The sequence below is a fragment of the Kogia breviceps genome, chromosome 15 (assembly GCF_026419965.1).
Source record: "Kogia breviceps isolate mKogBre1 chromosome 15, mKogBre1 haplotype 1, whole genome shotgun sequence".
NCBI classification, from domain to species: domain Eukaryota; kingdom Metazoa; phylum Chordata; class Mammalia; order Artiodactyla; family Physeteridae; genus Kogia; species Kogia breviceps.
This window is the reverse complement of record NC_081324.1, coordinates 20,452,609-20,479,496: the sequence shown is the minus strand read 5'-3', so window position 1 is coordinate 20,479,496 and position 26,888 is coordinate 20,452,609. Positions and strand designations below refer to the sequence as shown.

Below are 26,888 nucleotides of genomic sequence, written 5' to 3'. Positions count from 1 at the left end.
TCTTAGCCCTATATACAGTGGTGACACATTCTCTGTAGGAAAGCTCTCAGACACATTTTTTCCATATCTTTAGTCTGCGAATGTTAATGTATCCCAGCCAAGTCATCTAAACCAAGTTGCCCCTGTGAAAGATTCAAGAATTTAAAAGTTGTTTGGTACTAGAGGCCCAAATATTTAATTAAAAACAGGAAGATAAGACAGGGAAGGGGAGAGAGGGAGGGACCAAAAGAGAGAGAGAGAGAAAGAAAGAGGAGAGGAGAGGGGAGGGGAGGGGAGGGGAGAGATTTGACTTCCAAGATCATTCAGTAGAAGAAGTAGGACTTGAATCCTGGGTGCCTTCCACTGGCTCTTCGATTTTTCTAGAAGGCAATGACCATCAAAGATTGCAAATTCACTTTGACTTCAAGGGAAAGTTTTGCTGATGGTGGTTGGAAAGAGCAAAGTATGGTGGTTACTCAAAGAAGCAAAAATTAGCACACCTTACCCACTGAGCATAACAACAGCAAAGATAAAAATTATAATCTGTCTTTGAAAATGTCTACAAAAAATACATATTTATTTCCAATGTGAAAAGGAGATCAAGGCTGCTACTTCCCTGTGAATTTAACCTGGATTTCAGACAGTATAAATAGTCAAGTTTGACATCATTTTAAGTTTCCCAGTGGAAGAAAATGACAGTCACTTTTAAAATTCATTTTTCTTTATTGGAGTATAGTTGATTTTACAATGTTGTTAGTTTCTACTGTACAGCAAAGTGAGTCAGTTTTACATACACATATATCCACTCTTTGAGATTCCCATATAGGTCATTACAGAATATTGAATAGAGTTCCCTGTGCTATACAGTAGGTTCTTATTAGTTATCTATTTTATATATAGTAGTGTGTGTATGTCAATCCCAATCTCCCAGTTTATCCCTTCCAACATCACTTTTTAAAATGTTCCTTTCCTACACAGTGTTTTGAGGTACCAAGTCTGAGAGATTCACTAGCGAAGGTGTGTTATATTTGTAATTTCCTTTCAGTTGCAAATTTCCATAATAGAGTAATGAGTATTATGGTAATTAAGACATTAAATTAGTGTATCATGTACCCTGCTGAGAAAATAGTAATATAGTATAGAAATGCACTAGAGTAGATAATTGCTAGGACAATAGGCATGTGTCCACAGTAAAGATGATGGTCATTTTTAGTGCCCTATCACCACAGCCAGTTTCAATGGGAACGAGTCCGTCACATTAACTAAATACTAATGAAACTTTAGAATTACAGAGACACTAAGCATTCATGTCTTATACACTGGGTTGTGTCAGTCATATCAGCTTCCCTTTATTTGCTTTATCAGCGTAGTTTCCATAGCTTTATGAACTTTCCAGTGTCCTTTATGTAGGCCAATTGAATACAAATACTTAGTTATTCAGAATGTTTATTATATGCCATTATTTTTATTTATTTTTATTATATGCAAAGGTTTTTTTTTTAACATTCTTTGTGGCAAGACACCATTAACACAACAACAACACACTGTTTAACTGCATTTGGCGGGGGGCAGGGGTGGGGGGGGTGGAGGGAGTTTATCATGTCCTACAGTAGTTCCTATAAAGTAAACTAAGGGCTTAGGGGAATTATTTGAATTACAAACATTTTCAATATTTGTTTCTAAGTCAGAGAAGATGTTAGCATGCAAGTTCACATTCCCACCCACTCACTTTTTATTTTTCTGTCTTTACAGTTCCACCATGGTTTTTAAATCACCCTTCCAACCTCTATGCCTATGAAAGCATGGATATTGAGTTTGAATGTGCAGTCTCTGGGAAGCCTGTGCCCACTGTGAATTGGATGAAGAATGGAGATGTGGTCATTCCTAGTGATTATTTTCAGATAGTGGTAACTATCTTTTTTTCGTATTCACTTTACAACCCCATTCATTGTCTACTCTGTTTTCAGTTGCTTTTCTTTCTTGGAAACATTTATGATGTGTGAAGAAAATTGTTCCAATAAAGCAAATCATTTTTTAGACTTGGAATTTTTGAGCTAAAAAGAAGTCATTAAACAGTCCAGCCCCCTTGTTTTACAGACATGGTTTTAAACAAACAAAGAAAAAATGGGGGGCCTAAGACCAGTGCTTTGTAAATATTCTCATTGGTGGTTCTTGGAAAAACAGAGTTGAGAATCTAGTTCTAGACTGTATGAATCCAAGAATCTCTTACTTCTTTAAATTTTGCCCATTATAATAAAGTTTCAAGTAAGATGTGCTACTTATGAATATGGTTGTCTTACTTCGATAATTAGGATGGTCACTCTTTGCTCCTTGGCTACTCTTCCAGATAGGCCAACTGATCCTACGTGAGCAGTAGAAAAGGTCAGTGATGACAGTGATAGTGACAATGGTGGTGGCAGTGGTGGAGAGGATTTGAAGACCTAGAGTTCACGTCCTTTGCAATTCTGAACTTTGGAAAGAATTGAAGCCAAGACCAATGGTTCTTATAGTACCTATAAGGTTTAGTGCCCCACTCTGTCCCTGCCCGGGAGAGAGATAATAGGGATAATGGTGGTATATATATTCACTGAGTTGTCCTGGTACGTAGTGAGTGATCCAGACCTATCATTATTATGATTGTTTTTGCTGCTACCAGCAGAATGCTCCGCTCATTTCAAAATACTCTGTGAAAACTCTCCTTTTGGTGTAGGTCAGCATCAGAGATTCTGAATTCAAATGAGTATCTGAGCAATATGAAAAGCACTTTTTAAATATCAGAGAACTTTGCAGCTAAAGAAGGAGGCTTTCAATCCATTTCTCTTATGTTTGAGATGCAGACATGACCCTGTCAAAGAAAAGTGGTCCTCCAAGCCAGGTCTCCCAGGAGATGGCAATTCTAGTGTAAGTGCCCTATAGAATTCAAGCACAAGCTCTCTCCATGGCTTTACAGTGCCTCTTGCTGGCGGTCCCTCTTGCATGATCAGTCGGCTTTCAGAAACTTTCATCACCTCTCGATTCATGCATTTTGTCACATTCTAAGGGCTCTTAAGGAATACATTCGTAAAGCATATCTTTATTATGTTTATCACCACTTACCATTTTTCATTTTTAGTTGCATTTAATTGGTTGGGAATAGAGTAAGAGGAAAAAAATTGAACGTTTGAACGCCACATCAATCCATTAGTTCCTTTACCTGCAATGCTGTTTCCCCTATCACTGAATTAAAAATGATCTGCCATGGGGCAACTTGAAATGTGTTGTATATGCCTAAAATATATGCTACTTGCATATAGAGGAAATTGTTGAGTGCCCTTGAGGACACAGGATAAAATGAAACATTTCATTTTTTTCTACAGTTTGAATAATCTTTCCCCCAACATGACTTATTATAGCCAACCTACTTAAAATGTTCCTTTTCTTAAGGTTAAAACAAAATGTATGGTATGAGCCCTTTTCACATTAAATTGTGCTTAAAAATATTTCCCCAATAGCTCCAGATCTGTCACACATGTAACATTTAGCACCAATAGTAACTTATATGAGAATTGTTAATTGGAAGTTAGTCAACTTTATCTTAAGAATTTTACATCAGCTGATAATTGACTACAAGACACTAAAAACAATTAAGAATTCCCCATGAGGTAATATTTATCTCTTAATGACTTCAGGGGAAGTGATTTAACTCATCTCACTTACTGAACTAATTTTTACACTATTGAAGATAAACTGAGTTAGTGTAATTAAATGCTGTTTCAGATCATTTTATCATCCATCCTTGAAAACTATGGTGGCTCAATTTACATAAAACAGGAGTTAACATTGCTGTGTTTAATTTATGGATTACTGAAAGTGAAACATTTCGGCCATATAACAAGAATGACATGGCTATAAAAGATCTACCATACCCTCCTCCAAATCCCTGAAAGAGGGCACGCAATTTTAAAAGGATTTTCAGACATTTTTTTTCTCGGCAAATGTCCAGAAAATATCCAACCTAGATTTCTTGTCCTTTAGAAGCTGCAAAGATAAGTAATTTTTGTTTCCTTTTGATTTTTTTTTTTCCCCTCCAGCACCCACTGAAACGATTTCCTTCAGTACAAGGAAAAGAATGAGGTTTTCTTCTGATACTACCCTCTCTTTCGTCCATACCTAATAAAAGAGTTTTCTGTTTACTGCTTACTTATGGAGGATGAGGTGCATTCTTGGGAGTACACTTTTCATGGCAGAACTAGGTTAAATCGCCGCACGTGGATTCAGCAGAGTCTTGGGAACCTGTGACATTTCCCAGGTGACACAGGACATATCTCTAAGGCTGAGGACCCTCTTGGCCTCCTTTCTGGTTTCTTTTGGGAAATTTGATTAAAATTTGTTTTGTGACCATTTTGTCACTTGGAGTTTTTTGCTTTTTCAAATGCTTTACCCGCTTTTTCTTCTCCCTAGGGAGGAAGCAACCTACGAATCCTTGGGGTGGTGAAGTCGGATGAAGGTTTTTATCAGTGTGTGGGTGAAAATGAGGCTGGAAACGCCCAGACCAGTGCACAGCTTATTGTCCCCAAGCCTGGTAAGATGAAGTGAACTTTCTCTGGTTCCTGCAGTTGTAGTTCTGCTTGATTCATCTGTGAAATCTGTACTGTTTTCCCTATTCTCAAAGTCAATTTGAAATTATTGAGTTATTTAGTTAATCAGGTATACATGTGTGTATTGATGGTATATTTGTGCTAGCAAATGATATCTATGACTATCAATATATATCTCCATCCAGTGAGATACAGTCAAGATGACAACCACTAAATTACTACCGTCTCCCCTCTTTTGTGGCCTTCCTTTCTTCTTGGTGTTTCATATAAATATGAACTCTATATACGGAACATATATATGTATGTAATATATATAAACTAGATAAGCATATACATGTACACATACGCTTATTTATAGTCTTAAATCAATGGAAGTTGGTAGAAAAATAGCAGAAGTAATCACTTGAAAGTAAAAATTCTTCTCTTTTTTTAAAACAGATTTTGATAAGTTGTCCTTTTTCCTGTAATTTATTAAGTTTTTTATTTTGTTCTGTACTCTTTTAGAGGTTTAATATGGTGGTGTATTCAAAACTAACATAAATCTATAATAGACATGTCATGTAATATCCCCATAACAATATGATTTCCAGAAAGCAAGCAAACAGACAAAAACAAACACACAAAAAAACCAACTGGTCAGCTACTGTGAAATGTGGTTACACTAAGGAAGGTCAAAAAAATCCCTTCTCTCTTTTTTATTTTTATTTTATTTTTTCGGTACGTGGGCTTCTCACTGTTGTGGCCTCCCCCGTTGCGGAGCACAGGCTCCGGACGCGCAGGCTCAGCGGCCATGGCTCACGGGCCCAGCCGCTCCGCGGCATGTGGGATCCTCCCGGACTGGGGCACAAACCCGTGTCCCCTGCATCGGCAGGCGGACTCTCAACCACTGCGCCACCAGGGAAGCCCCCCTTCTCTCTTTTTATTCTTTTTTTTTTTTTTTTAAAGCAGGAACTGAACAATTGTTTATATAGATCAAAATACCTTAAAATATTAATACCTCCTCATGAAAAGTTTTCATACCACCTATTGATTATGTTAATTTCAACATTTTTAGGCCAGTTTCCTTCCTCTTGACTCAACCTTGTCTTAATCTTTCCCTGCAGTAATTTTAATAGAAAACAGAAATTTCTATATAGCTTCAGAAATATATGAGACATAGTCTTTCTTTGGTTTCTGTCATTTATATTGTGCCTTTTGAGGGCTTATATTTTGTGCATCTCTGACCAATTATCTGAAGATGCTCCGACTCTCATAATGCTCACAGCGATGACTTTCTCTGTTTTTCTTGATTAAAACAAAAAAGCAACTGTAGAACCGCAGTCCCAGATGAGTAAAGGAATGAAAGGAACTATTTAGGAATTTAAGGGTACAATTAACTCTTGTTCAAGATCACCAGTTTCTCTGATGTACTGTTTATTTTCCCTCCATTTAATGTGCCTTACAGGTGAGTGTAACTTCATTTGTGTGACTAAATACTTTCTCTTCAGCTGAAACAGTAATGGATAAGGAGGAGAAAAGGAACCTCTAAAACCAAGGTCGCTAATGTGAGGCATGGTTTAAAAACTCTGTGCTATCTCATTAGCAATGACAATATGGCAACATTTACACTAATACTGACTGCTACACAAGTCACGGAATAAGAGAATTCTAGTTAACATTGATTTTCATGTAAGGACATAAAGCTGAGGAAAATGTAAGATAAGTAGTCCCGTATTTCTAAAGAGAAGTATGAGGTACATTCTCCTAGGACTTGTTGGCAGTGACCAAACAGGCCCAGCGATCATCCCCTTTAACTGCCATTAGGGATGGAGGATTCTTTGAAGTGTTGAAATTCATAGGATTAGACAGACATCGTCATGGTGTTTTCTTTCCCCCACAAGTCAAGTTGTGGAGATACCAAGAAAACCCCTTGAACAGAGTGTGTTTTGGGTGTGTGTGTGTGTGTGTGTGTGTGTGTGTGTGTGTGTGTGTGTGTGTGTGTGTGTTTTACTGGGAGTTTCTTGCAAAATGGAAAACGGGCAACTTATCCTGACTAAAAGCTGTCTGGAGCTGCCCACAACTGCAGGAGGAGAAAGGGGAAGGCAAATGTGGGAGAAGCTCTATTTCCACCTTTGGGAAGAAAGAGGGTGTGAGTTGCACTTGAAGAAAGCAAGGCGGAAGACATCTTGAAAGACCTTGCCCTCGAGGTCCTGGCTGCTAAGGCTACAGCCACCAAAAGACACTAGAGGGACGCTGGCTGGGACGGAGCTGAGCTGGGAGCTGGTGCAGAAGACTAGCCAGATCCTGCCGTGCCTGCTGCAGGAAGGAAGGGGTCCAGGGCGGGGCTTCCTAGGTTGGAGGGGCCTCTGAAGAACACAGAGCTGCTCCCCAAAAAGAGGCAAGTAGATGCCTTCCATGATTGTGGACTCTCAAGAGCACAGGCTAAGAAAAACAGCCTTTGTCTCTTTACTTCAAATCCATCCTCTCTTTCTACCCTGGAGAAGCCCTAAGCAGAGGGGGAAAAATAGACCCAAGAGAATTTAAAAAACAGGTGACAGACAGTCCCATTGCCTCTTCCCCATTTTTGGTCTCAGGCCTACTCTGGGAGAAGGGGAGAAACTTTAAATTGAACATTAAGTTAATGTCTTGATTTAGATCTCACTGGTTTGTTTGTGTGTGTGTGTGTGTGTGTGTGTGTGTGTGTGTGTGTGTGTGTGTGTTGCTATTGTTGTTGTCATTATTGTTTTTAATATCTGAAAATAAGGCTTTTAAAATATTTTAAGGTGCCCTTAGGACCTGAGCGTTGACCCAAGTTGTTATCTGGGGTAGGAAATATATCCAATAGAGTGTGTTTGAAAGTGGATGACAGGAGAAAATAAAGCTGTTTCTTCTTGATAGTCCAATAGTTCAGTTCTTTCAATAAAGCAGTTACAGGCATTCAACTTCATTTACACAAGGCAGCTCTGAATTCAACAGGTAACTCTTTATTAACAGTATCTTGCCTTCCACTCAGGCCCTGATTCATTTGGGTCTCTGTGACCGCAAAAGAGCAAGGCGCCCCTTGGCATAAATGTCGTTTACCTCCTGGCTAGGGCAAACCTTGGAGAATCTTGATAATTCATTCTTCTCCCATCTAGATGGTAAGATGTTGTCAGTGGATTCTGCATTCTTGGTCAGTGTTTATTGTATCTGGCATTGGATTAGAATGAAGGCCAAAATCTGAAAGCGTGACAGAACACCATTGTGACTGTCTTACATCCCCTCCTTGTAAATGATGGATTGCTTTTTCCCAGCTATTTAATCAGGTCTTCAAATAATGCCTCTCCAACTCCACAGAGGTGCAGTGTAGGCCATGTGCACAGATGGTGGAGAGGCCAGCTATAAATATAAACTCAGCAATGAGGCTGACCTTGGTGGGAAGAACAGAGCCCTCTCTGTTTAAGTTCCAACAATAAACTGTCACCATATATTTTGAGGCACATTGTGAGTCTGCACTGACCAGCTGTTCAGCTTTGGTCTGTCCACATGCTCACGGCTAAGAGTTTCTCTTGACAAGCATAACAGTCTGCTTCTAACTGAAGTGCACACAGTGGCCTGTTACAGCCAGTGCGCATTGTTGGTGGATATTTACATAAGCCTAATGAAGTTTCAACCTAGTCTTTTCTATATAGTTAGTTATTCCCTCTTTAGCAATTAGTGACTTAGGAAAGAAACATCATCTACTAAATTAAATTGAGTTAATGACTCATTTTTTCTTTCCAGAAAATAAATTTCGGGAAAATACTGAAATGTGTGCACTGTAACATTGTAAATATATACATGATTTCCTCTAGATAAAGATCAAGAAATCAGTGGCACTTAAAAAATTCATCATACTAGAGGAAGTGCTATCAGTAGTGGTTTCTATCTGATATTCTTAGCACCACACACACAGTTCCAGACTGCCGATCATCTCTCTGTATACCTAACGCAAACATGAATGCACACACACACTCGTGCACCCACAGACAATGGTCTGCACACTTAAGAAGACTTTGCATATGCATCGAAAATACTTAGCCATATTATGTAAGTGGTGGTGAATGCGAGTTAAGATATTTTATCTGATACGTATCACTTGTATTGCCTATTCATCTCTTCTAAGAGCTAAGGAAATGTTTTCTTGTTGTTATTTGTTTTAGTTTTATTTATTATTTGGCGAGGGACATTGGTTAAGAAGTCCTCTTTCCAAAAGAAGATTGACTGTAGCCCTCCAACTCTACTATTCAGTGAACAGCCCAGCCAAAATGTGCCAAGAATCAATGTGGTAGGCATCATAAGAATTAGATGTTTCAGTAGCCAGATTTGCAAACAGGTAACCGGTACCTTAGGATCTGGTTGATATAGCAGATGCTGATGAGTTAGTTACCCTTGAGTCTCATCCAGTGAACTGGAGTGTGGGTAAGTAGTAATTAAATTAAGACTATCGGGTAGCTAGAAGGAAAAGTGAGCATACTTTCCAGTGCTGCTGGGGCAGCGTGGGAGCATAGAGAGCAAGGCAGGAACAAAGTTAAGATAGATATAAGATATCAGTTATCTCTGAGTTAGTGATTCTGGTTCTAGTTGCTAGGTAGCATTATGTTTCCAGGCCATGGTCTTCAGTGAAGGTAATTGGAAATACCTAACTACTGGGCAGAGAAGAAGAGGACCAGGGAACTGGGAATGCAGCTGTAATCAGGGCATATGTGGTCTGGAATATTTTAAATTTAATGGCAGAAATGAGTGAAGATAGAATAAAGTCGCCATGGGAAGAAATAATGTATTCTTCGTATTCTACTATGCATAAAAAGGTTATGTGTTCACAAACGAATAGATGCTATTCTAAGTATTTCCTAAATGTAGATCTGCTTGGGCAAGGTACCAAATCATGCCTTCCATTGAAGAAATATGTATGGGATATAGTGTCTCATGTTAACACTGAATTTTTTTTTAATGCTGGTTTTGTGTTTTTCCTCCAATATTGATAGCAAAATAGAGTTTCCCACTGTAGGAGGGGAATATATTGGTTAAGCATTTAGCAAAATAGTGAGCTACTATCAATTCCTTGTTCTCCCCTGGGAAAGGTTACTGATTGCAAATGCTATAGAATTTTAAACATTGTATTAAGGCAGTATATCATATATTAGCAGAAGTATTAGGTCCAACCATAAAAATCAAGGCATAAAATCAGAAGTCCTGGGCTTCCCCGGTGGCGCAGTGGTTGAGAGTCCGCCTGCCGATGCAGGGGACACGGGTTTGTGCCCCGGTCCGGGAAGATCCCACATGCCGCGGAGCGGCTGGGCCCGTGAGCCGTGGCCACTGAGCCTGTGTGTCTGGAGCCTGTGCTCCGCAATGGGAGAGGCCACAGCAGTGAGAGGCCTGTGTACCGCAAAACAAACAAACAAAAAAAACAAAAAAAAAAAACCAAAAAAAAAAAAATCAGAAGTCCTTTTTCTGCCCAAAACTTGGCCTCTGTGTACCAGTGCTGAATCAAATCTCAGAGACAGAGTTTTGGGTGAAGTAGGAAAGAATAACTTTATTGTTTTGCCAGGCAAAGGGGGACACAGTAGGCTCCTGCCCTGGAAAACTATGTGTCCCCACCTGGGAGGATTTGGTGAGTTGCTGATAAGATTAGGATGTGTGCAGGGCCTGCACTCCTTTAATCTGGTGTCAGGTAATCTTTTGATGAGCTTCTCTGGTTCCTTTAATCTGGCCTCCTTGGGTGGTCTTCTCTCACATGAAGAATGCTGACATCTTCCATTTGTTGGGTCTTAGTTCTATAGAGGGCTTAAAGACATTGTTATGTGTATCCCTTGAGGCAGCACCAGGACCCTGCCCCAAGGCTGCACTATTGTCTCTTGACTGTTTCTCCCTTGTCTCTGCATCCCCTCCCTTCCCTGATTAGCAACTGTTTGAATCTGCCCTTTGGAACTCAGGGAAGGTCATGGAGGCTGGAGTCTGTTCCTTACAAGAAATGGGGGACATGAAAAGGCTTCCATGGCCAGGAGCCCCACAGGGTCCTTCTCGGTTTCACTTTGGATCTGTTTTTGTGACTTGTTCCCTATCAGTACGAGAAGAATATCTTGAAATCCAAATGGGCAAGAGGAATATGTGGGTGCGTACTCATACAGTTGTATATTAACTGCAACTAGTTAAAGTGTTTCCTACTAAATGTGTACTCTTATATAGTAACTTCAGTGAGATTGTGTGGAAATAATGAAAATTGTACAGTTAGTTGTAACACTTCAAGATCTGTTAGAATTTCATTTGTCAGTGTAATATCACATAAGCAACTGTGTAAGAGAGATTGTTACTAACTCTCAGATGATGTACTTTTAAATCTAATATTAGTCACTGATGGTCAATTAAGTTGAATTTGTCTCTTATTATGAGAAGAGTTACTATGATTTAAATGCTCAGTATTATTTTGTGTGGGATCAAATTATTCCTGGAGTTCTGTAAATAATTTAGAAGAGCCAATTCCATGTATTGGATTAATATAGTGGTGGACCCAAATAGAAAATGAGTCATTAGACAGTTTCCCTCACACAAACTGAGATGCTCATTAAAACTATGTGGTAAACATTCTCTTTAGAGTTCCATCATTGAGTTTACATGAATGAAAGTGCAACTTAATATTTTTGAAACTTATTTCCAGTGATGATTATAGTGATTATAGCTCATAAGCTTTCCAGAAACATTTTCCCTTATAAGCCTTGGTAATTAACTGTAGCTATTAAGATACAGAACCGATTTTTTTCAAGGAGGTTATTAATGTCCGTATATGTATGTGGCTGTGAATTTGTTCAGTGTGCTGAAAAATTATTTTGCTAGCTAAGGTAAAGATAAAATAAGAGGAAGGTAATGTCTGCTCTTTTATTTTCTACCTCAGAGTCTCCTTTCCCTTAGAGAAATGTTGACGCTCAAACTAGCAGTTTCCCTGAGGGGTTCAACAATAGCTAAAGTTTCACATTTGATCTTTTACCATGTTATATTCACCTAGTCTGTGAGATGTGGACACATTTCATCTCCACATCCTTCTCTACTTTATCTGTAGCGATTTAAACTATATTGGAATGTAGAATATAATGAACAGAATCTTAGACAATATTGCCTAACCTTTCCAGGTCTCCATTTCCTCAGCTTTAAAATACAATAGATAATTGTCTCAAAGATATAGTGCAATAAATGTATGTCAGAGGGATTTGTAGGCTGTAAATTGCTACACAAATGTTAGCTATTATAAAGTCTTCCATTGGTTTATTTAATCTCAAGAAAAACAGGAGGCATTTCTTGGGATGGATACAATGATAGCTATCTTCTAGCATATTTTTCCATCCTCCAAGAAAAGAATTAATAAACAAATATTTCAGGGACAGTGGCAATTTGAAGTTTAGGTTTTTAGCCCAGTGGACAAGGTGAAGGGAAAAGGTTTATTTCAGAATGCCTGCAGTGGAGAGGTTTGTAGTAGGGTTTACAGTATCCCTTTAATGACTTGCTCATTCCAGTTTTATGTTGGCAGAGGTTTCTCAGCAAATAAAGACTTGTCACTCACCTTGTCCTTCATTCAGCATGTGCTTCAAGTAGGAAGCTAGCTCAGTGCTAATCAAGAGGATATGGCTGTATGGCAGACTTTGCAATTAGAAATGAATTCTACAGTAATATGAAGTATCCTGAGACCAGTGATAACTATAAATCCATACAATATGAAAGACTTGATAGATTCATAAATATTGATCACCTCAGACTTTGGCGGTAAACACACCAAAGATTGTTATTCCGTAGCTTTTTAAAGACCCCATTGTGGAGAAGTAGAAAAGAAGAATCCTGGTTTTTATACTGAACCCAAAGGATCTTGTTCTTGTATTTCTGTCTTTTATTTATAAATCATCGTTTGATAATAGATATGCCTGGACACACACACTACACACACGTACAGATATTCCTTCTGATATATTAGTATAAGAGAATTTTAAAATATCAATGTAATCATTAGTAGGAGGTATATATAATTTAATAGCTAAAATTATATAGATGCAATTTTTAACATTGTCAAAGTGATAATAATCAACATTGATAGGACTACAATGAAACAGTACTCATATACACAGTTTGAAGGAATGCATTACAATGTAGTCAACAACATAGGCCTCAGACAATTCCACAGGAAGCTTTGAAGCTGGGTTAGCTACTCAGGGTTCTCTACCCCCAGAGATGGGTATGACCTTGAGTGAGGTAGTTCTCTTTAGCTGAAGGCAGTTACTGGAGATGGATTCTGTCGGGAGCCATCAACCACCATCACTTTCTCCAGCTGGAGGAATAAGTGCCACAGTCCATGCAAGGGAGATCCAGACGGTACACCACCCTATTCAGTACAGTCTCCCCCGTGCCACTCAAACCTATTTGCTTCATGTAACAAATTCTAGAAATAACTATTCCAGGATACAGGTTGGTCTTATTCCCTGGAGGAAAAGGAAGGTTAATGGCGTGAACTACAACCCTCACCAGTACAACTACAGCTGGTCTCAGGGCTGCAATTCGTGCTCATCACTTTCTTGCTCTCACCCTCAGCCAACATCTCTGCTCATCTATATGGCTTAGCAGATGGAGTGACTCAAACTCCTGTTCCTTCGCAAGTCATAGAACTTGTAGTAGTCTATTTACCGTCAAAATTGGGGAAGAGGTCCCAGGAGACACTCCAGTAGATCACCTGGGTGCTAACCACAGTCATCCCTTTTTCCTGCTTCCCCCCTGATTATCTGGGTAATTATTCTCTCCTTGCCTGCTGGTATTTTGGCACAAGAAGCCTGAAATAACCAGGAAGCAGTGATAGCTCAAAGGTTAATGATAAAAGAATTCCTCCTCTGGGAACTAGAACTCCCAAGTCCTAGAGTTTCAGGGGTGAGAAACACAGGTTCCCAAACGGGTCACTGGGAGTGATGGTAAGCAGGATCGCACCTACTTCAAACTCTTTTATCCATTTACTCTACCTTTGGGGACATGGAGCCATATACTGATCATTCATTTTGAGCATGTACCTTACTCTAGAGCAAGGCTCTTCATTTTTTTAGGGTATCATCTTCAATCTTAACCCATTGCTCCTCCAAAAGACTCTACTTAGGCTGTATCAAGTTAGCAGCTTCTCAGAGGTTGATATGTCATAGGATGAGGGGATCCCATGGTCGTGTATTCATGCGCACACCCCTTTTGCTGTTACGCGTGTTATTTGATCTTCTGTAATATTATGCATGATCCCATGTCTGTGGCTCAGAAACTTCGGGAGCTCTCAGTACTGCAGGCTGAAGCCTTGAGAATAAGAAAGGTGGAATATGTGTATAGTCCAATCAGGATGAATTTGTGCCCTTTCCAGAGTAGAAGGAGTTCAGTATAAACAACTTGCTACCAAAAAGCTAAGTCGGTCTCCTCAAGGAACATTGTTTTATTGGGTGCTCTGCATCTGTCTCTTTACTAGTAGATTGGATGTATGGCAGCAGTTTTGTTGGGTTTGAGCCCATGTTGTTGGGCAATGCACAGGTCCAGTCCCTGTCACAGTAGACTCTTCATTTATGCACCTTTGATGTCACCACTGGAGCCTGGCTGATATCAGCTGGCCAGATTGTTCCATCTAATTGATTGTGTCTCTTTCATGGAGGATACCATCTGGTGTTTAGATGTTTTCAATTAGCAATAATCATGCCTGGGAAAAACTTCATTGACTGCAATACTTCATTGACCACATTGCACAAAGCTTGGGGTTTAGATGTGATTCAAAGATCTTTATAATACTTGATATTCACTCCCAGAGGCCCAACCAAATCTTTTCCAAATCTCCATGTCCCTGATCCTTCAATCACTATCCCTCCAGACCCCTGGTCAATCAACCAAGCCATTTGACTTTGCTTATAATCTCTATATATATTCTTACTCTGGGCCATTTCTCTCTTCATGTAAGGTAGATGACCTGGTATACCAAACGTTCTGCCTATTGAGAAAAGCTCTCGACTGCTCTCTTTCAGGGCTCTCCCTAAGAGGGGCAGCCATCTATTCTGAGTGCAACCACATACCCACATACCAAGCTGGCAAAGCTTGGTCTTTTTCCTCCTCAGTCACTTGGTCGTAAGTGTGAGTCAAAGGGGAAGTTCCTTGGACAGCAGTGATTGAAAATGTGGTGGTCAGGGACACCTGCCATTATGACCTCTGGTCATGCTTGTGCCTGATACCAAATATAACAGTTTCATCTGATGATGGTGCTGCTTGAACTTTTGACTCAATGCATCTCAGGGAACCCAGCTCAAGATGAGCAATTCTCGCCAGTTGATTATCCAATAGTTGGGCATTCTTACTCCAATAGGGTCCAGTATTTTGTCAGGATCCATTTTATAAATGGTGTGTAATTCTCTACTGCAGATGGCCTGATTTTACAACAGAAACCTAAGGGTTTATGTTGTGATTCTTCTATCAGGGTCTGCTGTCATCTGTCCATAGAACTTTTTTTCTACCACCAATGCTTCTAATACGGAGTCTACTAGGTTGTATACCCTAAGTGGCAGAGCCACTTGCATCATGGCCTGGACCTGCTATAATGTCGATTTTTACTCTGGAAACCCTACTCAAAGATAACACCCTTTCACATGACTGAGTAAATAGGTCAGAACATAATGTGCTGCCTGCACAACCCAAATGCCTGAGAGGCATTGTGATTCTTTCTTGGTGTTTGGAGGTATCAGATATAATAATGTGTCCTTACCTATAGGACATGTCTTGCCATGCTGCATGCCTCTAAAATCTTTACTGACGTTATAGGCCACTTTATCTCCATAGGGTTTGTCTCTCACCACTGGAATGTATATGTTTTACCAAAGCCTTCCATTTATTTACCATTTCTTGCTCAACTTGTCCAGTGAACATGCTGTCATTAAGAAAATGGACAAGTGGATTATGATGCAAAATATCTGGATGGTCCAGGTCCCTTTGGACTATATTAAGACAGACAGGGGAGAGTTAGCATAGCTCTGGGACTGAAATGAATGATTTTTCATTTCTAGTGAATGAGAAAATGTTTTGGTTATCCTTTCTTATAGGGATAGAGAAGAACACATCACTATGGCTAAGTGTGACTGGCGGTCATTTGCATTTCATGCAGAGATATAGCATCTGGTATAGCAGAAGCAATGGGAACCACCACTTAGTTAAGTTTGTGGTTGTCCCCTGTCATCTTGTAGGTTTGATCTGATTTTTGTAAGGGACCAGACAGGGGAATTAACTTGGAATGTGATAGGAATTACCATTTTTTAGGACTTTAAGAGTGGCAGTCACCTCCGCCCTTCCCCCAAGATGTGATATGATGCAGTGATAAATGGAATATAAAATATAAATAGTGAAATATAAATATATAATGGAATAAATATATATATAATATTTATATAAATAGTGCTAACAAATATACGAAGTAGAATCTAATTTTTGCACGCCATATGGGTCCCAACTTTTAAAACAAACAAATCTAAATCTATTTCTGTATTTGTAATAAAACTATTATTTTTATTCTAGAAATCAAATACATGGATGCAAACAGTATCAAACAACAAGCAATATACACTAAAGCATTGCAAGCGTTCTAGAAACGTGAGTGTGATTTTGCCTTTAACTTCAGGCCCCAAAGAAGCTACTGGGAGTATTCTCTGCCCCTTGGGACACTTAGGAGGCCTTAGGAGATAAGACTTTTGTATTTTAGTATTTTCAATCTCGTGAGAAACTTAGAAACATAAGAAAATAAACACTATTTTAAGTTATGGACAGTAACATGCCAACAGAGCTATCATCAGTCCTATTTAGAGTAAGATTTATATTAATACAGACCCAAAGGAAAACACAGAGAGGATAACATATTCTAGAACCTTCTTGTGTTGGGTACTGTGCACTAAGCATTTTATATGCATCATTCCTTTCATTGCTACAATAATCCAGTCTAGAATATATTGCTGTTCTCATTTGGAATGTTAGAAGGTTGTGCCCCAAAGAGGACCATGCAATACAAAATAGCTACAAAGTGGTAGAGCTGGATTTGAAAACACTGTTGAATCTTTGTTAGTGGATAGCACGCTGAGTTCAGGCTTTACAATCACATGTTAATTGATTCCTCTCAACAGTCCTATGGAGGAGATAGAATTGTTTCCCCCTTACTTTGTGGGTGAGGAAACTGTGGCTCAGGGAAGGTAATTAACTTCTCAAGGCCACACAGCCAGTCAGCTCTCTGACTTTTGCACTTAACTTTCTCATCCACTCTGCCATGATGTGACTGTCCACACATATTCTGTCCACCACATGGAGCTTGGTCAGGTGAATGGGTGATATTTCAGATTTATTTGAATCTAGTCAGACTGGTTTGGGAATTATTGATAGAGGAGAAAAGCTTGGAATTAATTAAAATTTATAACATTCTGCCACCCAAATGATTTCTGTCCAGATCCCCACTGTGCTAGAGGTCATTACTAAGTGTGGGTCAGTTATAATATTGTCTTAAGAGTCTTAAAGGTAAACATCACGTAATCTCTGCTATTCAGGAATCCATACTTTAACCAAAAATATACTTGATGCAACTAATCTTACTTATCAAATACAGTTAAGACAGAGTGACTTGTGGTGGTGGGGGAACAGTGCATGGAGAAAGAATCCATAAGGATCAACAATCCCATTAAATGTAAATAGTCTAAACACTCTAGTTAAAAGATAGAGATTGTCTGGTTGGATAGAAAGACCCAACTATATGCTGCCTATAAGAAGTCCATTTCACATATGAAAACACAAATATGTTAGAAATAAAAAGTTGAGACAAGATGTATCATGGTAACACTACAAATAAATAGATAAGAAAAAAATTTAACCTGGAGTTTCTATACTAATGTCAGGCAAAATAGATTTCATGGCAAGGAATATTACCAGAGATAAAAAGTTTATTTCATAATGATAAAGGTTAATTAATCAGGAGGACATAATCCTCAATGTGAATGCAACTAATAATAGATCTTCAAAATACATGGAACAAAACTGACAGAACTGCAAGAAGAAATAATCTACAATTATAATTGGAGAGTTCAACACTCCTTTGTCAATAACTAATCAAACAAGTTGACATAAAATCAGTAAGGATATAGAGAATTTAAACAACTCTATCAACCAGATTGACCTAATTGACATTTCTAGAACACTCCACTGAAAAAGAGCAGAATGAATACTTATTATTCTCAAGTGCACACATTTACCCAGTTAGACCATATCCTGGATGTACAAAAGAAGTCCCAAATGGACCTGGAGGGTATTATCCTTAATGAAATAAGTCAGACAGAGGAAGACAAAAAAAAAAAGACAGGGTGACTTGTCATGGTGTTTTAATTGTTCAACATTTATTAAGCACCCCAAAAATGTATGAAGACTCACATAACAAATACAGATTAGAGATAGTAGATGCCATTCAAAGAAAGTTCAATTCTTTATATTTATACTCCTTAAATTCTAATACAGTTAGTGCTTGGTGTAGTTTTATTTGTTGTTGTTCTAACCCTATTTTTAGTACCACTTGTCACACAGAATGACAAGGCTTCTATTGTTTTGAAAAGTTCTTTCACTTATTGTTTTATTTTGTTCCCAGCTTTAAGTAAGAAGCTTCAGGTTAAAAAATAGGTTTAAAACGTTTTTTTTTCAGATAGTCTACTCATGGGTCTTTAACCTATAGTGTCGTTCCATTAAAAAAACAATAGTTAATAAGCCTAAATGACAAGTGCATGCTGTGCATAGCTGTCTTTGTTATTTTGTGTTGACAAATATCCACCAAGGATCTATAGATGACCTTAACTTTCCCTGACAATATTGACAAAATATATATACCTATTTAGTTGATATCTGAGTTTGATATATTGTGGAACATAAGAAAATACAGTTGAAATGAAAAATAACCCATCCTCAAAATAAAACATGCATCATTGTAAAGCAAGAAAAATCAAAGAGAGAAGTGAGTTTTCCATATTTTCTGTTATTTTTCAGTGCCAGTTCTTATTTAAATAAAGATCTACCTGATAACCAGACAAAATATTCTTTAGTTCTGAAAGATGTGGACTGAGTGTAGGTACATAAAAACGTACAAAAGCAGAATAGACTATCTTGAATAGAGAAGAATGATTCTTTCTCTAAATGATTTTCTCCTAATAATATGGCACTTATTTGGGAGAAGAAAGAAATAAAAATACTATGTAGCATATTTTATATCCTTCTCTTGCCTTGTCTTCTTGATCTCATAAATAGAAAGAGACATGAGATAACAAAATTGGTGGCCCAGACATAAGTCTCTGGAGCTCATGAATTTCATATCCAATTTCTGGCATACAGACTACCTGCTTTCTTTTCATATGTGAAGCTTACTTCTCATTATTTAATATGAGCCTTTGAGCCCAATTCTGATCAGATATTTTAGGTCTTTAACACACTTGCCTAGAAAGGATATTGTGACCCTTGGGGAAATTCAACTGAATGAAGTGGTAAATACCTTTTGCTTTTTATATCAGGAACAATAACAACAATGATAAAACCTCATACCGAGCAGATAGTTTCTTGCATATAAAACGTTATCCTAGAATAAGTTATTCCTATTTTCTGAATGCAGATGCTAAGTGGTTGCTCAAACTTCTAGTCTAATAGGGAACTTTGAAGTAGAACAAATCATTGCCATGAGTTCCAGGAGTGTATTCATACAAGAGGTAGGGCTAGCACAGTGAAGAGCTTAAGCAACTCTACTATGGAACAGAGGAACTCATCTATGAGGATGTGACATCTAAACTAAGATGGATGTTGAAGAAGGAATATGATTTTTGCCAACCTGTCCAGAAGGGCAGAGAAATGGCTGGTAGAAGACATGTTACACCCAAAGCCTAGAGAAGTAACACAGAAGTAGAAGTATATATTCAGAGAAGTATGTGTGACTCAGTAAGATGGGAGAGATATGCAGGGGCTGAATCACAGTCTATCTTCCAGAAGAGGGCAAAGAAAATTGGACTTTTTGTCTAGGCTATGTGTGGGATGTTGGGGGCTAGGATGTAAAAGATAGGCATGCTCCTACTGGTGTTTTTAAAAGATAACTCTGGAAGCAGTGTGGGTGATAGGTGGGTTAACAGTGGCAGGAGGCAACACTAGAAATAGAAAAACTAATCGGGAAGGTATATCGTCCAACTGGTTAAGCAAGAGAGAATAAGGCCATCTAAAACAACAGTACAAAAAGCGTGAGTAGATACATTAGGTCTTCAAAATGTGGAGATTACTATGAGTATGTATGGATGCATTAGGGATCTGGGATGATTCCTAGATTCTTGATTTAACTGTACAGATGGTAAAACCATTACTTACAAAGGGCAGAAGACTAAGAAGAGTGATTTAGTGCATTTAGACAGAAAGAACCTGGCTAGTGAGTTCCTTGAGGGTGCCTGTCTTTGCATTTCAAGCACCTGGTAAAAGGCCTAACAAGGGCAGGCTCTCAATTACTCACTAGAAGGCCTGAAAGCAAGTTCTCTGTTTTACCGCTTAAGTGACAATACCAGTGATTTAGTAAAAGATGAAGCAAAGGAGGTAAATGTTTAAAAAGGTCTCAAAGCATATAATTGAAAAATTTGTAATCAAAATAGGCAAAATTAATAGTCTGACTGAAAAGGAATGTTCTGCTGTGTGTATTTGAAAGGTTGGAGCAGAAGGGAAGATGAACGCAAAATGTTTTGTAGTAGCCCCAGAGGGAGATAATTATGGTCTGAACTGAGTGGCAACTCAGCTCATGGAGAGAAAGATAAATCCAAAGAATACTACGGAAGAGGAAATGCTTAGCAGTTTGCATTTGAACTGAAAGAGATTTCAATGCTGACTGGGAATCCTGTAAGGCATTGCTGCTGGTCATGAAAAGCTTAAGGGAGAGTATGACAGAGCCTTATTATGCACCCTAAGTTCCTTAATAGGCTATAAGTGAGTCATTCTCCTATTGATGAGAGGATTCCTCCTTGCTGGACATGTTTTTTTACCCAGTTCTGAGGAAGGGGACTCATTGTACTGCCATCTTGGAAGGAATTAAAGGGCTATGCATTAACATAAGATAACCATTGAGAACATACTGTCACCGCCAGGACCAGAGTATATTGATTTGATTACCCCTTAACTATCAGAAGGATATAAATGAACACCTCTTTTTCTTCTCTCTCCTCTTTGTCTCTCCTTTCTGTGGCAGACGCAGATTAGAACTGAGAAATAGATTAGAAGTGGAAGGACTAACTTTGGTTCTTTGCCACCTGCAAATATTCCATGTGATTTACCCTGACTATCCTTGTTAGAGTGTTAAATATCGACTAAAGAGTTTAATATGGATTTATGTAATGAGTTCACAAATTGATTTTGCAGAGTATGCTTGCTTTAGGAAATCAGCATCTACTCACGTGGCTTGGATGCCATACCTGTATGTTTTGAAATGATGAAGGGATTTTTTTTTTTAATGATAAGGATTCTAATCTATGATCATTTTATCATCCCAATATTTAAAAAGCTCAGAGTCTAAAACAAAACAAAACAATGATTTAAAAGCTCCAGCTATCTCCTAGGGGAAGCAGTCTCTATAGGGTAGTAGTGCTCATATCTCTGAGTAACAGTATTAAACAAAACAGACTTTCACCTTATATCTGCGAAACCTCCACTTGCTCTTTTCCCTGTGCAAGGAAGTCGTATGTACCTTTTTAAAACATTAATTATATAGCCTGAATTGTCTGCAGCTCATTTGTAAAATGAAATTCCTTGCAAGTTTGAAGATGAATCCAAGAGAGGTGCCTCTCTTATGCGGGTCCCCTCCTTCCCTATCTCGAGTGGCCAAATTTGATGTAATTGTAATTGGTGATGGGCTGGCGATGACAGTGTCAGCCAATCATTCTAGGCATGGCTGCTAAGATTTGTAATTATAATGTCCTTTATTCCCATTTAAATTCAGCAGTATCTTCACATTACTATTCTTTCTCTTGAAACATGGAAATTTGGATATGGAGGTTGGGGATGGTTAAGAGAAAGGGTTTTGCCTTCTTGAAATCTATGCTTTTTCAGTCTATCCGATTTCTCTAAGGCACCATAGACAGGGGAGGCCAGCTATCAAGAATGGTAATTTACAATCTAAGAGTGCTTAATCTAAAATCTGTCCTTGTCGAAGGAGAGCATGTTGGTCCCCATGCAGCAGTAATGGGAATTTTATTTCAGCATAAGCTTCAATGGGGGCTTTCAAATTGTATTATTTAAACTACCCTGTCCTTATCAGTTAATGCAAAGTACAAGTCTTGTGGGCCTTCAACCTCGTTCTACTTTTAAAATAGAAATCACTAAATGTAAACTCTGAAAATGTAAACTAACCTCATAAACTGATTACAAACATAATCTTTATATAGTTGTGATGGGATCTAGCTTTATTAGTAATCATTTCTCCTGGTAATTAAAATTTAACTGTCCAAAGAGACCTTTTTCCCGAACAGACTTGTCTCTCTTTCACTGTAACCATGTTATATTCTAAAATTACTTCCCTTAATTTTCACTTTCATATACAATAGAGCTTTGCTTACCATGGCTGTTAAAAAAAAAATCATAGTTGAGGAATATATTATTTTAGAGTAAAAACTGGATCAAGTAGACAATAATTAAATTACATACATAAGATCTTTATAACTATTTTTGTTCACTAACAAATCACTAAGCAGCATGCTAAATAAAGGCAGTATCAAAGACATAGTAATAATGGATATTTTGCTTTAACTCTATTTTTAAGCCCTGTTTGCTGGAAACCTTTAAAGATGTCTTACCCTCATAGATTCCGGGTGACGTGTATAAAATATTTTGCTTCAGAAAACACATATCCTAACTTTATTTTCCCTTGTTTTCTGATCTGGAACTAAGTTAACTACCAATATCTGGCTTCCGTGTACTGCCTCACAAAATCTCTATCTGTTATCCCAAGTTTATCCTATTTACATCTGCTCTAGTGGATCCCTAAATTCTACACCTCACTGAGTTCTGCATCCACCTACCCCTGTAACACTGGTCCATTTTTCCCTTCAAAACAGATTCTACTAGGGACCAAGTCTAAGATTTTTTTTTCACCTTTACTTTTTCTTCCAATAACCTTCCCAAGGCATCATTGATTAAAACAAACAAACAAACAAACAAACAGCTATCATCATCTCCTCCTCCTCCTCCTCATCACAACATTCATTTTTCTCTGCTGTGTTTTAACACAATATTTTGTCCTCAAACCTCAGTTCCTTTATGTTTTCCAGTTATCTCAAATGAGTGTGACAATTCGAGTGCTAGAGATGGCAAATTGATGACTGTGGATGAGGTATATATGTAAAATTCTATATACTGTTACTTCAAGAAACGTCAGATATCCAAATTGACTTGGAAAAGACTTGATTTCTAATATGTGAAACTCTTGATGCCTGAAGAGTGGCGCAGTTATGGTTTGGATGCTTGGTGACGTGAAGGCAAACTGACAGTGTTAAAAGTTTGCACTGTGTGTTGGGTCAGTTTCTCCTAAAGCATATAATGTGGTCAAGAATACTAGGAGGTAAGGACTTTTTTTTTTAATTTATTTTTTTCTATAGCAGGTTCTTATTAGTTATCCATTTTATACATATTAGTGTGTATATGTCAATCCCAAAGGACCTAAGGAATTTTTAAGACCACTTTTTGTTGACTATTTCTTAGATTCATCCAAGAAACACTTTGCATTCTGAAAATATGACCAACTAAAATGTCATACCCATAACTAGCAAGATTCCTTACCCAGTTTTTAGAATGACTATATTTTACCTTTTTGCTATTCAAAATAAATTTCAAGACATAAAGATACCAAGAGTTTATGATAATATGCTGCTATTTAGAGAGAATCTGTGGAAATCTCTTTGTTCACATATGCATAGATACATGGTCAAAATTTTGGAATAGTCTTGTCAACAATCAAATTCCCCTACTATGTTTCCAGATACGGGAGTCTTTGCAGAGAAAATGAATGGCTATAGTGATGGCAGCAGAAATCGTTGTTTACAGTGTTTTTCAATGGCTGAGGCATCTGAATATCAGAGTGAACATGGATGTGATGGATTTTTACTGGGTCACTTCATTCATGCTGGAACATTCCTCTAGGTTGCCTTCCCTGCATGGTTCTACGTTAACGTGGGCCAAAAGAGAAATTTTATATGAGATTTGGCAAATAGAGATAAAAGAGGAGCGAGGAGCCATACTTCTTTGTGTTTTGAGGTTGTTGCAGGCACAAGGTACTGCTCTTCTGCTGAGAAACCTGTTGGCACAAGGTAGCATCCTGTCCAGAAGCAACTCTAGGTCCTGCCATATCTTCTGCTTCAGCTTCTCCACCTCCTGAGCTAGGTGTGTGTTTAGGTCTTTGCTGGAGATGGTGAGAGACTGACATGGATTCCTGTCTGTCCTCATGGGTTCCGTCTAAGCTTTGTAGATTTCATCTTGTACTTGCTTTCTCCAGTCCACAGCCATCTTCTCCTCCCAACTTGCTGCCTGATGACTTCAGTCTCAATGACCAGATTCAGAAACAACAACCTTACAAACACTATGTAACCAGCCCTGACAACTATGTAATATTAAATCCTGTAATAAATTCTGCTTCCTGCAACCCCCCCCCCCGACTCTCATGCTCTGATCAAACCCTGATTGATACAATGGAGAAATGGCAGCAGTAACAAAAGTGGCCAAGAATTTGGGGAAATGGGTGAAGGATTACTGAAGAGAGAGACCCTTAAATGATTTGGCCAGTTTCTATGACATACTATGTCAACATTTACTTTATTTTTTAAATTAAAAACTCTTAAAATTCTCCTCATCTACTAAAGTTATAAGCTCTAAAATGTGAGTCTGAATATACAAGGGTCCCAGAAGGAAACGTGAAACATACTTAATTCAAGGAAGGCTTAATAAAGAAGCTATTAACAAAGGTGTTGGCATAAGGTACAAGAAAATACAAAAGATAGTGCAGTACTGAGAGGCTATTAACAGTGGAGCTGTCATCGTCCCTTGGGTCAAAGGGGGAACTTGGTAAAGCAGTTATTAGAATTGGAAGAATAGAGGGCCTTACAAAGAGGGATACTTTGAAAAAAGTTGTAACTTGCATTGGAGGGGAACAGCTGGCTTAAGACAAATCTGCACAGAGACAGGTAGGAATAAAAACCTCAGATTCGATTTGCATTTCTCTAATGATTAATGATGTTGAACATTCTTTCATGTGTTTGTTGGCAATCTGTATATCTTCTTTGGAGAAATGTCTATGTAGGTCTTCTGCCCATTTTTGGATTGGGTTGTTTGTTTTTTTGTTATTGAGCTGCATGAGTTGCTTATAAATTTTGGAGATTAACCCTTTGTCAGTTGCTTCATTTGCAACTATTTTGTCCCATTCTGAGGGTTGTCTTTTCGTCTTGTTTATGGCATCCTTTGCTGTGCAAAAGCTTTTAAGTTTCACTAGGTCCCATTTGTTTATTTTGGTTTTTGTTTCCATTTCTCTAGGAGGTGGGTCAAAAAGGATCTTGCTGTGATTTATGTCGTAGAGTGTTCTGCCTATGTTTTCCTCTAAGAGTTTGATAGTGTCTGGCCTTACATTTAGGTCTTTAGCCCATTTTGAGTTTATTTTTGTGTGTGGTGTTAGGGATTGTTCTAATTTCATACTTTTACATGTAGCTGTCCAGTTTTCCCAGCACCACTTATTGAAGAGGCTGTCTTTTCTCCACTGTATATCCTTCCCTCCTTTATCAAAGATAAGGTGACCATATGTGTGTGGGTTTATCTCTGGGCTTTCTATCCTGTTCCATTGATCTATATGTCTGTTTTTGTGCCAGTACCATACTGTCTTGATTACTGTAGCTTTGTAGTAGAGTCTGAAGTCAGGGAGCCTGATTCCTCCAGCTCCGTTTTTCGTTCTCGAGATTGCTTTGGCTATCCGGGGTCTTTTGTGTTTCCATACAAATCAGTGTCCATCAACAGATGAATGGATAAAGAAGATGTGGTACATATATACAATGGAATATTACTCAGCTATAAAAAGAAACAAAACTGAGTTATTTGTAGTGAGGTGGATGGACATGGAGTCTATCATACAGAGTGAAGTAAATCAGAAGGAGAAAAACAAATACCATATCCTAACACATATATATGGAATCTAAGAAAAAAAATGTCATGAAGAGACTAGGGGTAGGACGGGAGTAAAACATAGACCTACTAGAGCATGGACTTGAGGATATGGCTGGGGAGAAGGGTAAGCTGTGACAAAGTGAGAGAGTGGCATAGACATATATACACTACCAAACATAGGGTGGATAGCTAGTGGGAAGCAGCCGCATAGCAGAGGGAGATCAGCTAGGTGGTTTGTGACCACCTAGAGGGGTCTGATAGGGAGGGTGGGAGGGAGGGAGATGCAAGAGGGAAGAGATATGGGAACATATGTATATGTATAACTGATTCACTTTGTTGTAAAGCAGAAACTAACACACCATTGTAAAGCAATTATACTCCAATGAAGATGTTAAAAAAAAAAAGCCCTCAGATTCACACTCATTCCTCATTCAGATTCCTGTCAGTGCTCAATAGTGGGTATACTCAAAAAATGCCAAAGGTCAGACAGAGACAGACAAATATCATATGATATCACTCATGTGGAATCTAATTTTTTAAAAATGATATAAATGAACTTAACTTACAAAACAGAAACAGACTAACAGATTTCAAAAACAAACTTATGGTTATCAAAGGGGAAACATGGTGGGGAAGGATAAATCAGGAGCTTGGGATTAACATACACACACTACTATATTTAAAATAGATAACCAACAAGGACCTACTGTAGAGCACAGGGAACTCTACTCAGTATTCTGTAATAACCTATATGGGAAAAGGATCCGAAAAAGAATGGATATATGTATAACTGAATCACTTTGCTGTACATCTGAAACTAAGACAACATTGTAAATGAACTATACTCTGATAAGATAAAACAAAAAACCCCAAACCAAACAAAATGCCAAAGGTCAAGGAAGCCTTCTGATATACCAGAGATATTTGAGAGGTCAGCTGCTCAGAGATGGGATGGAGAGTGTACAGAGGTGCATCTGTGTGGAAACAAAACAGGTCCAGCACAGGATCTTGACCATTTGTTCACAAGTTTGTTCGTTCTTTTTTCTTTTTTTTTTTTTTTTTTTTTTTTTTTTTGCGGTACGCAGCCCTCTCCCGTTGCGGAGCACAGGCTCCGGACGCACAGGCTCGGCAGCC

The 26,888-nt window shown here is 38.3% G+C and overlaps 1 protein-coding gene across 3 annotated transcripts in view; it reads left to right on the top strand.

Moving 5' to 3' along the window:
• DCC (DCC netrin 1 receptor) overlaps positions 1–26,888 on the top strand; it is a 1,166,577-nt gene that overhangs the window by 671,510 nt on the left and 468,179 nt on the right. For all 3 annotated transcript variants that reach the window (XM_067014926.1, XM_067014925.1, XM_067014924.1), the window contains exons 6-7: positions 1,732–1,886; positions 4,420–4,540. In XM_067014926.1, the coding sequence (XP_066871027.1) occupies positions 1,732–1,886; positions 4,420–4,540 (276 nt within the window). The remainder of the gene's footprint in view (positions 1–1,731; positions 1,887–4,419; positions 4,541–26,888) is intronic.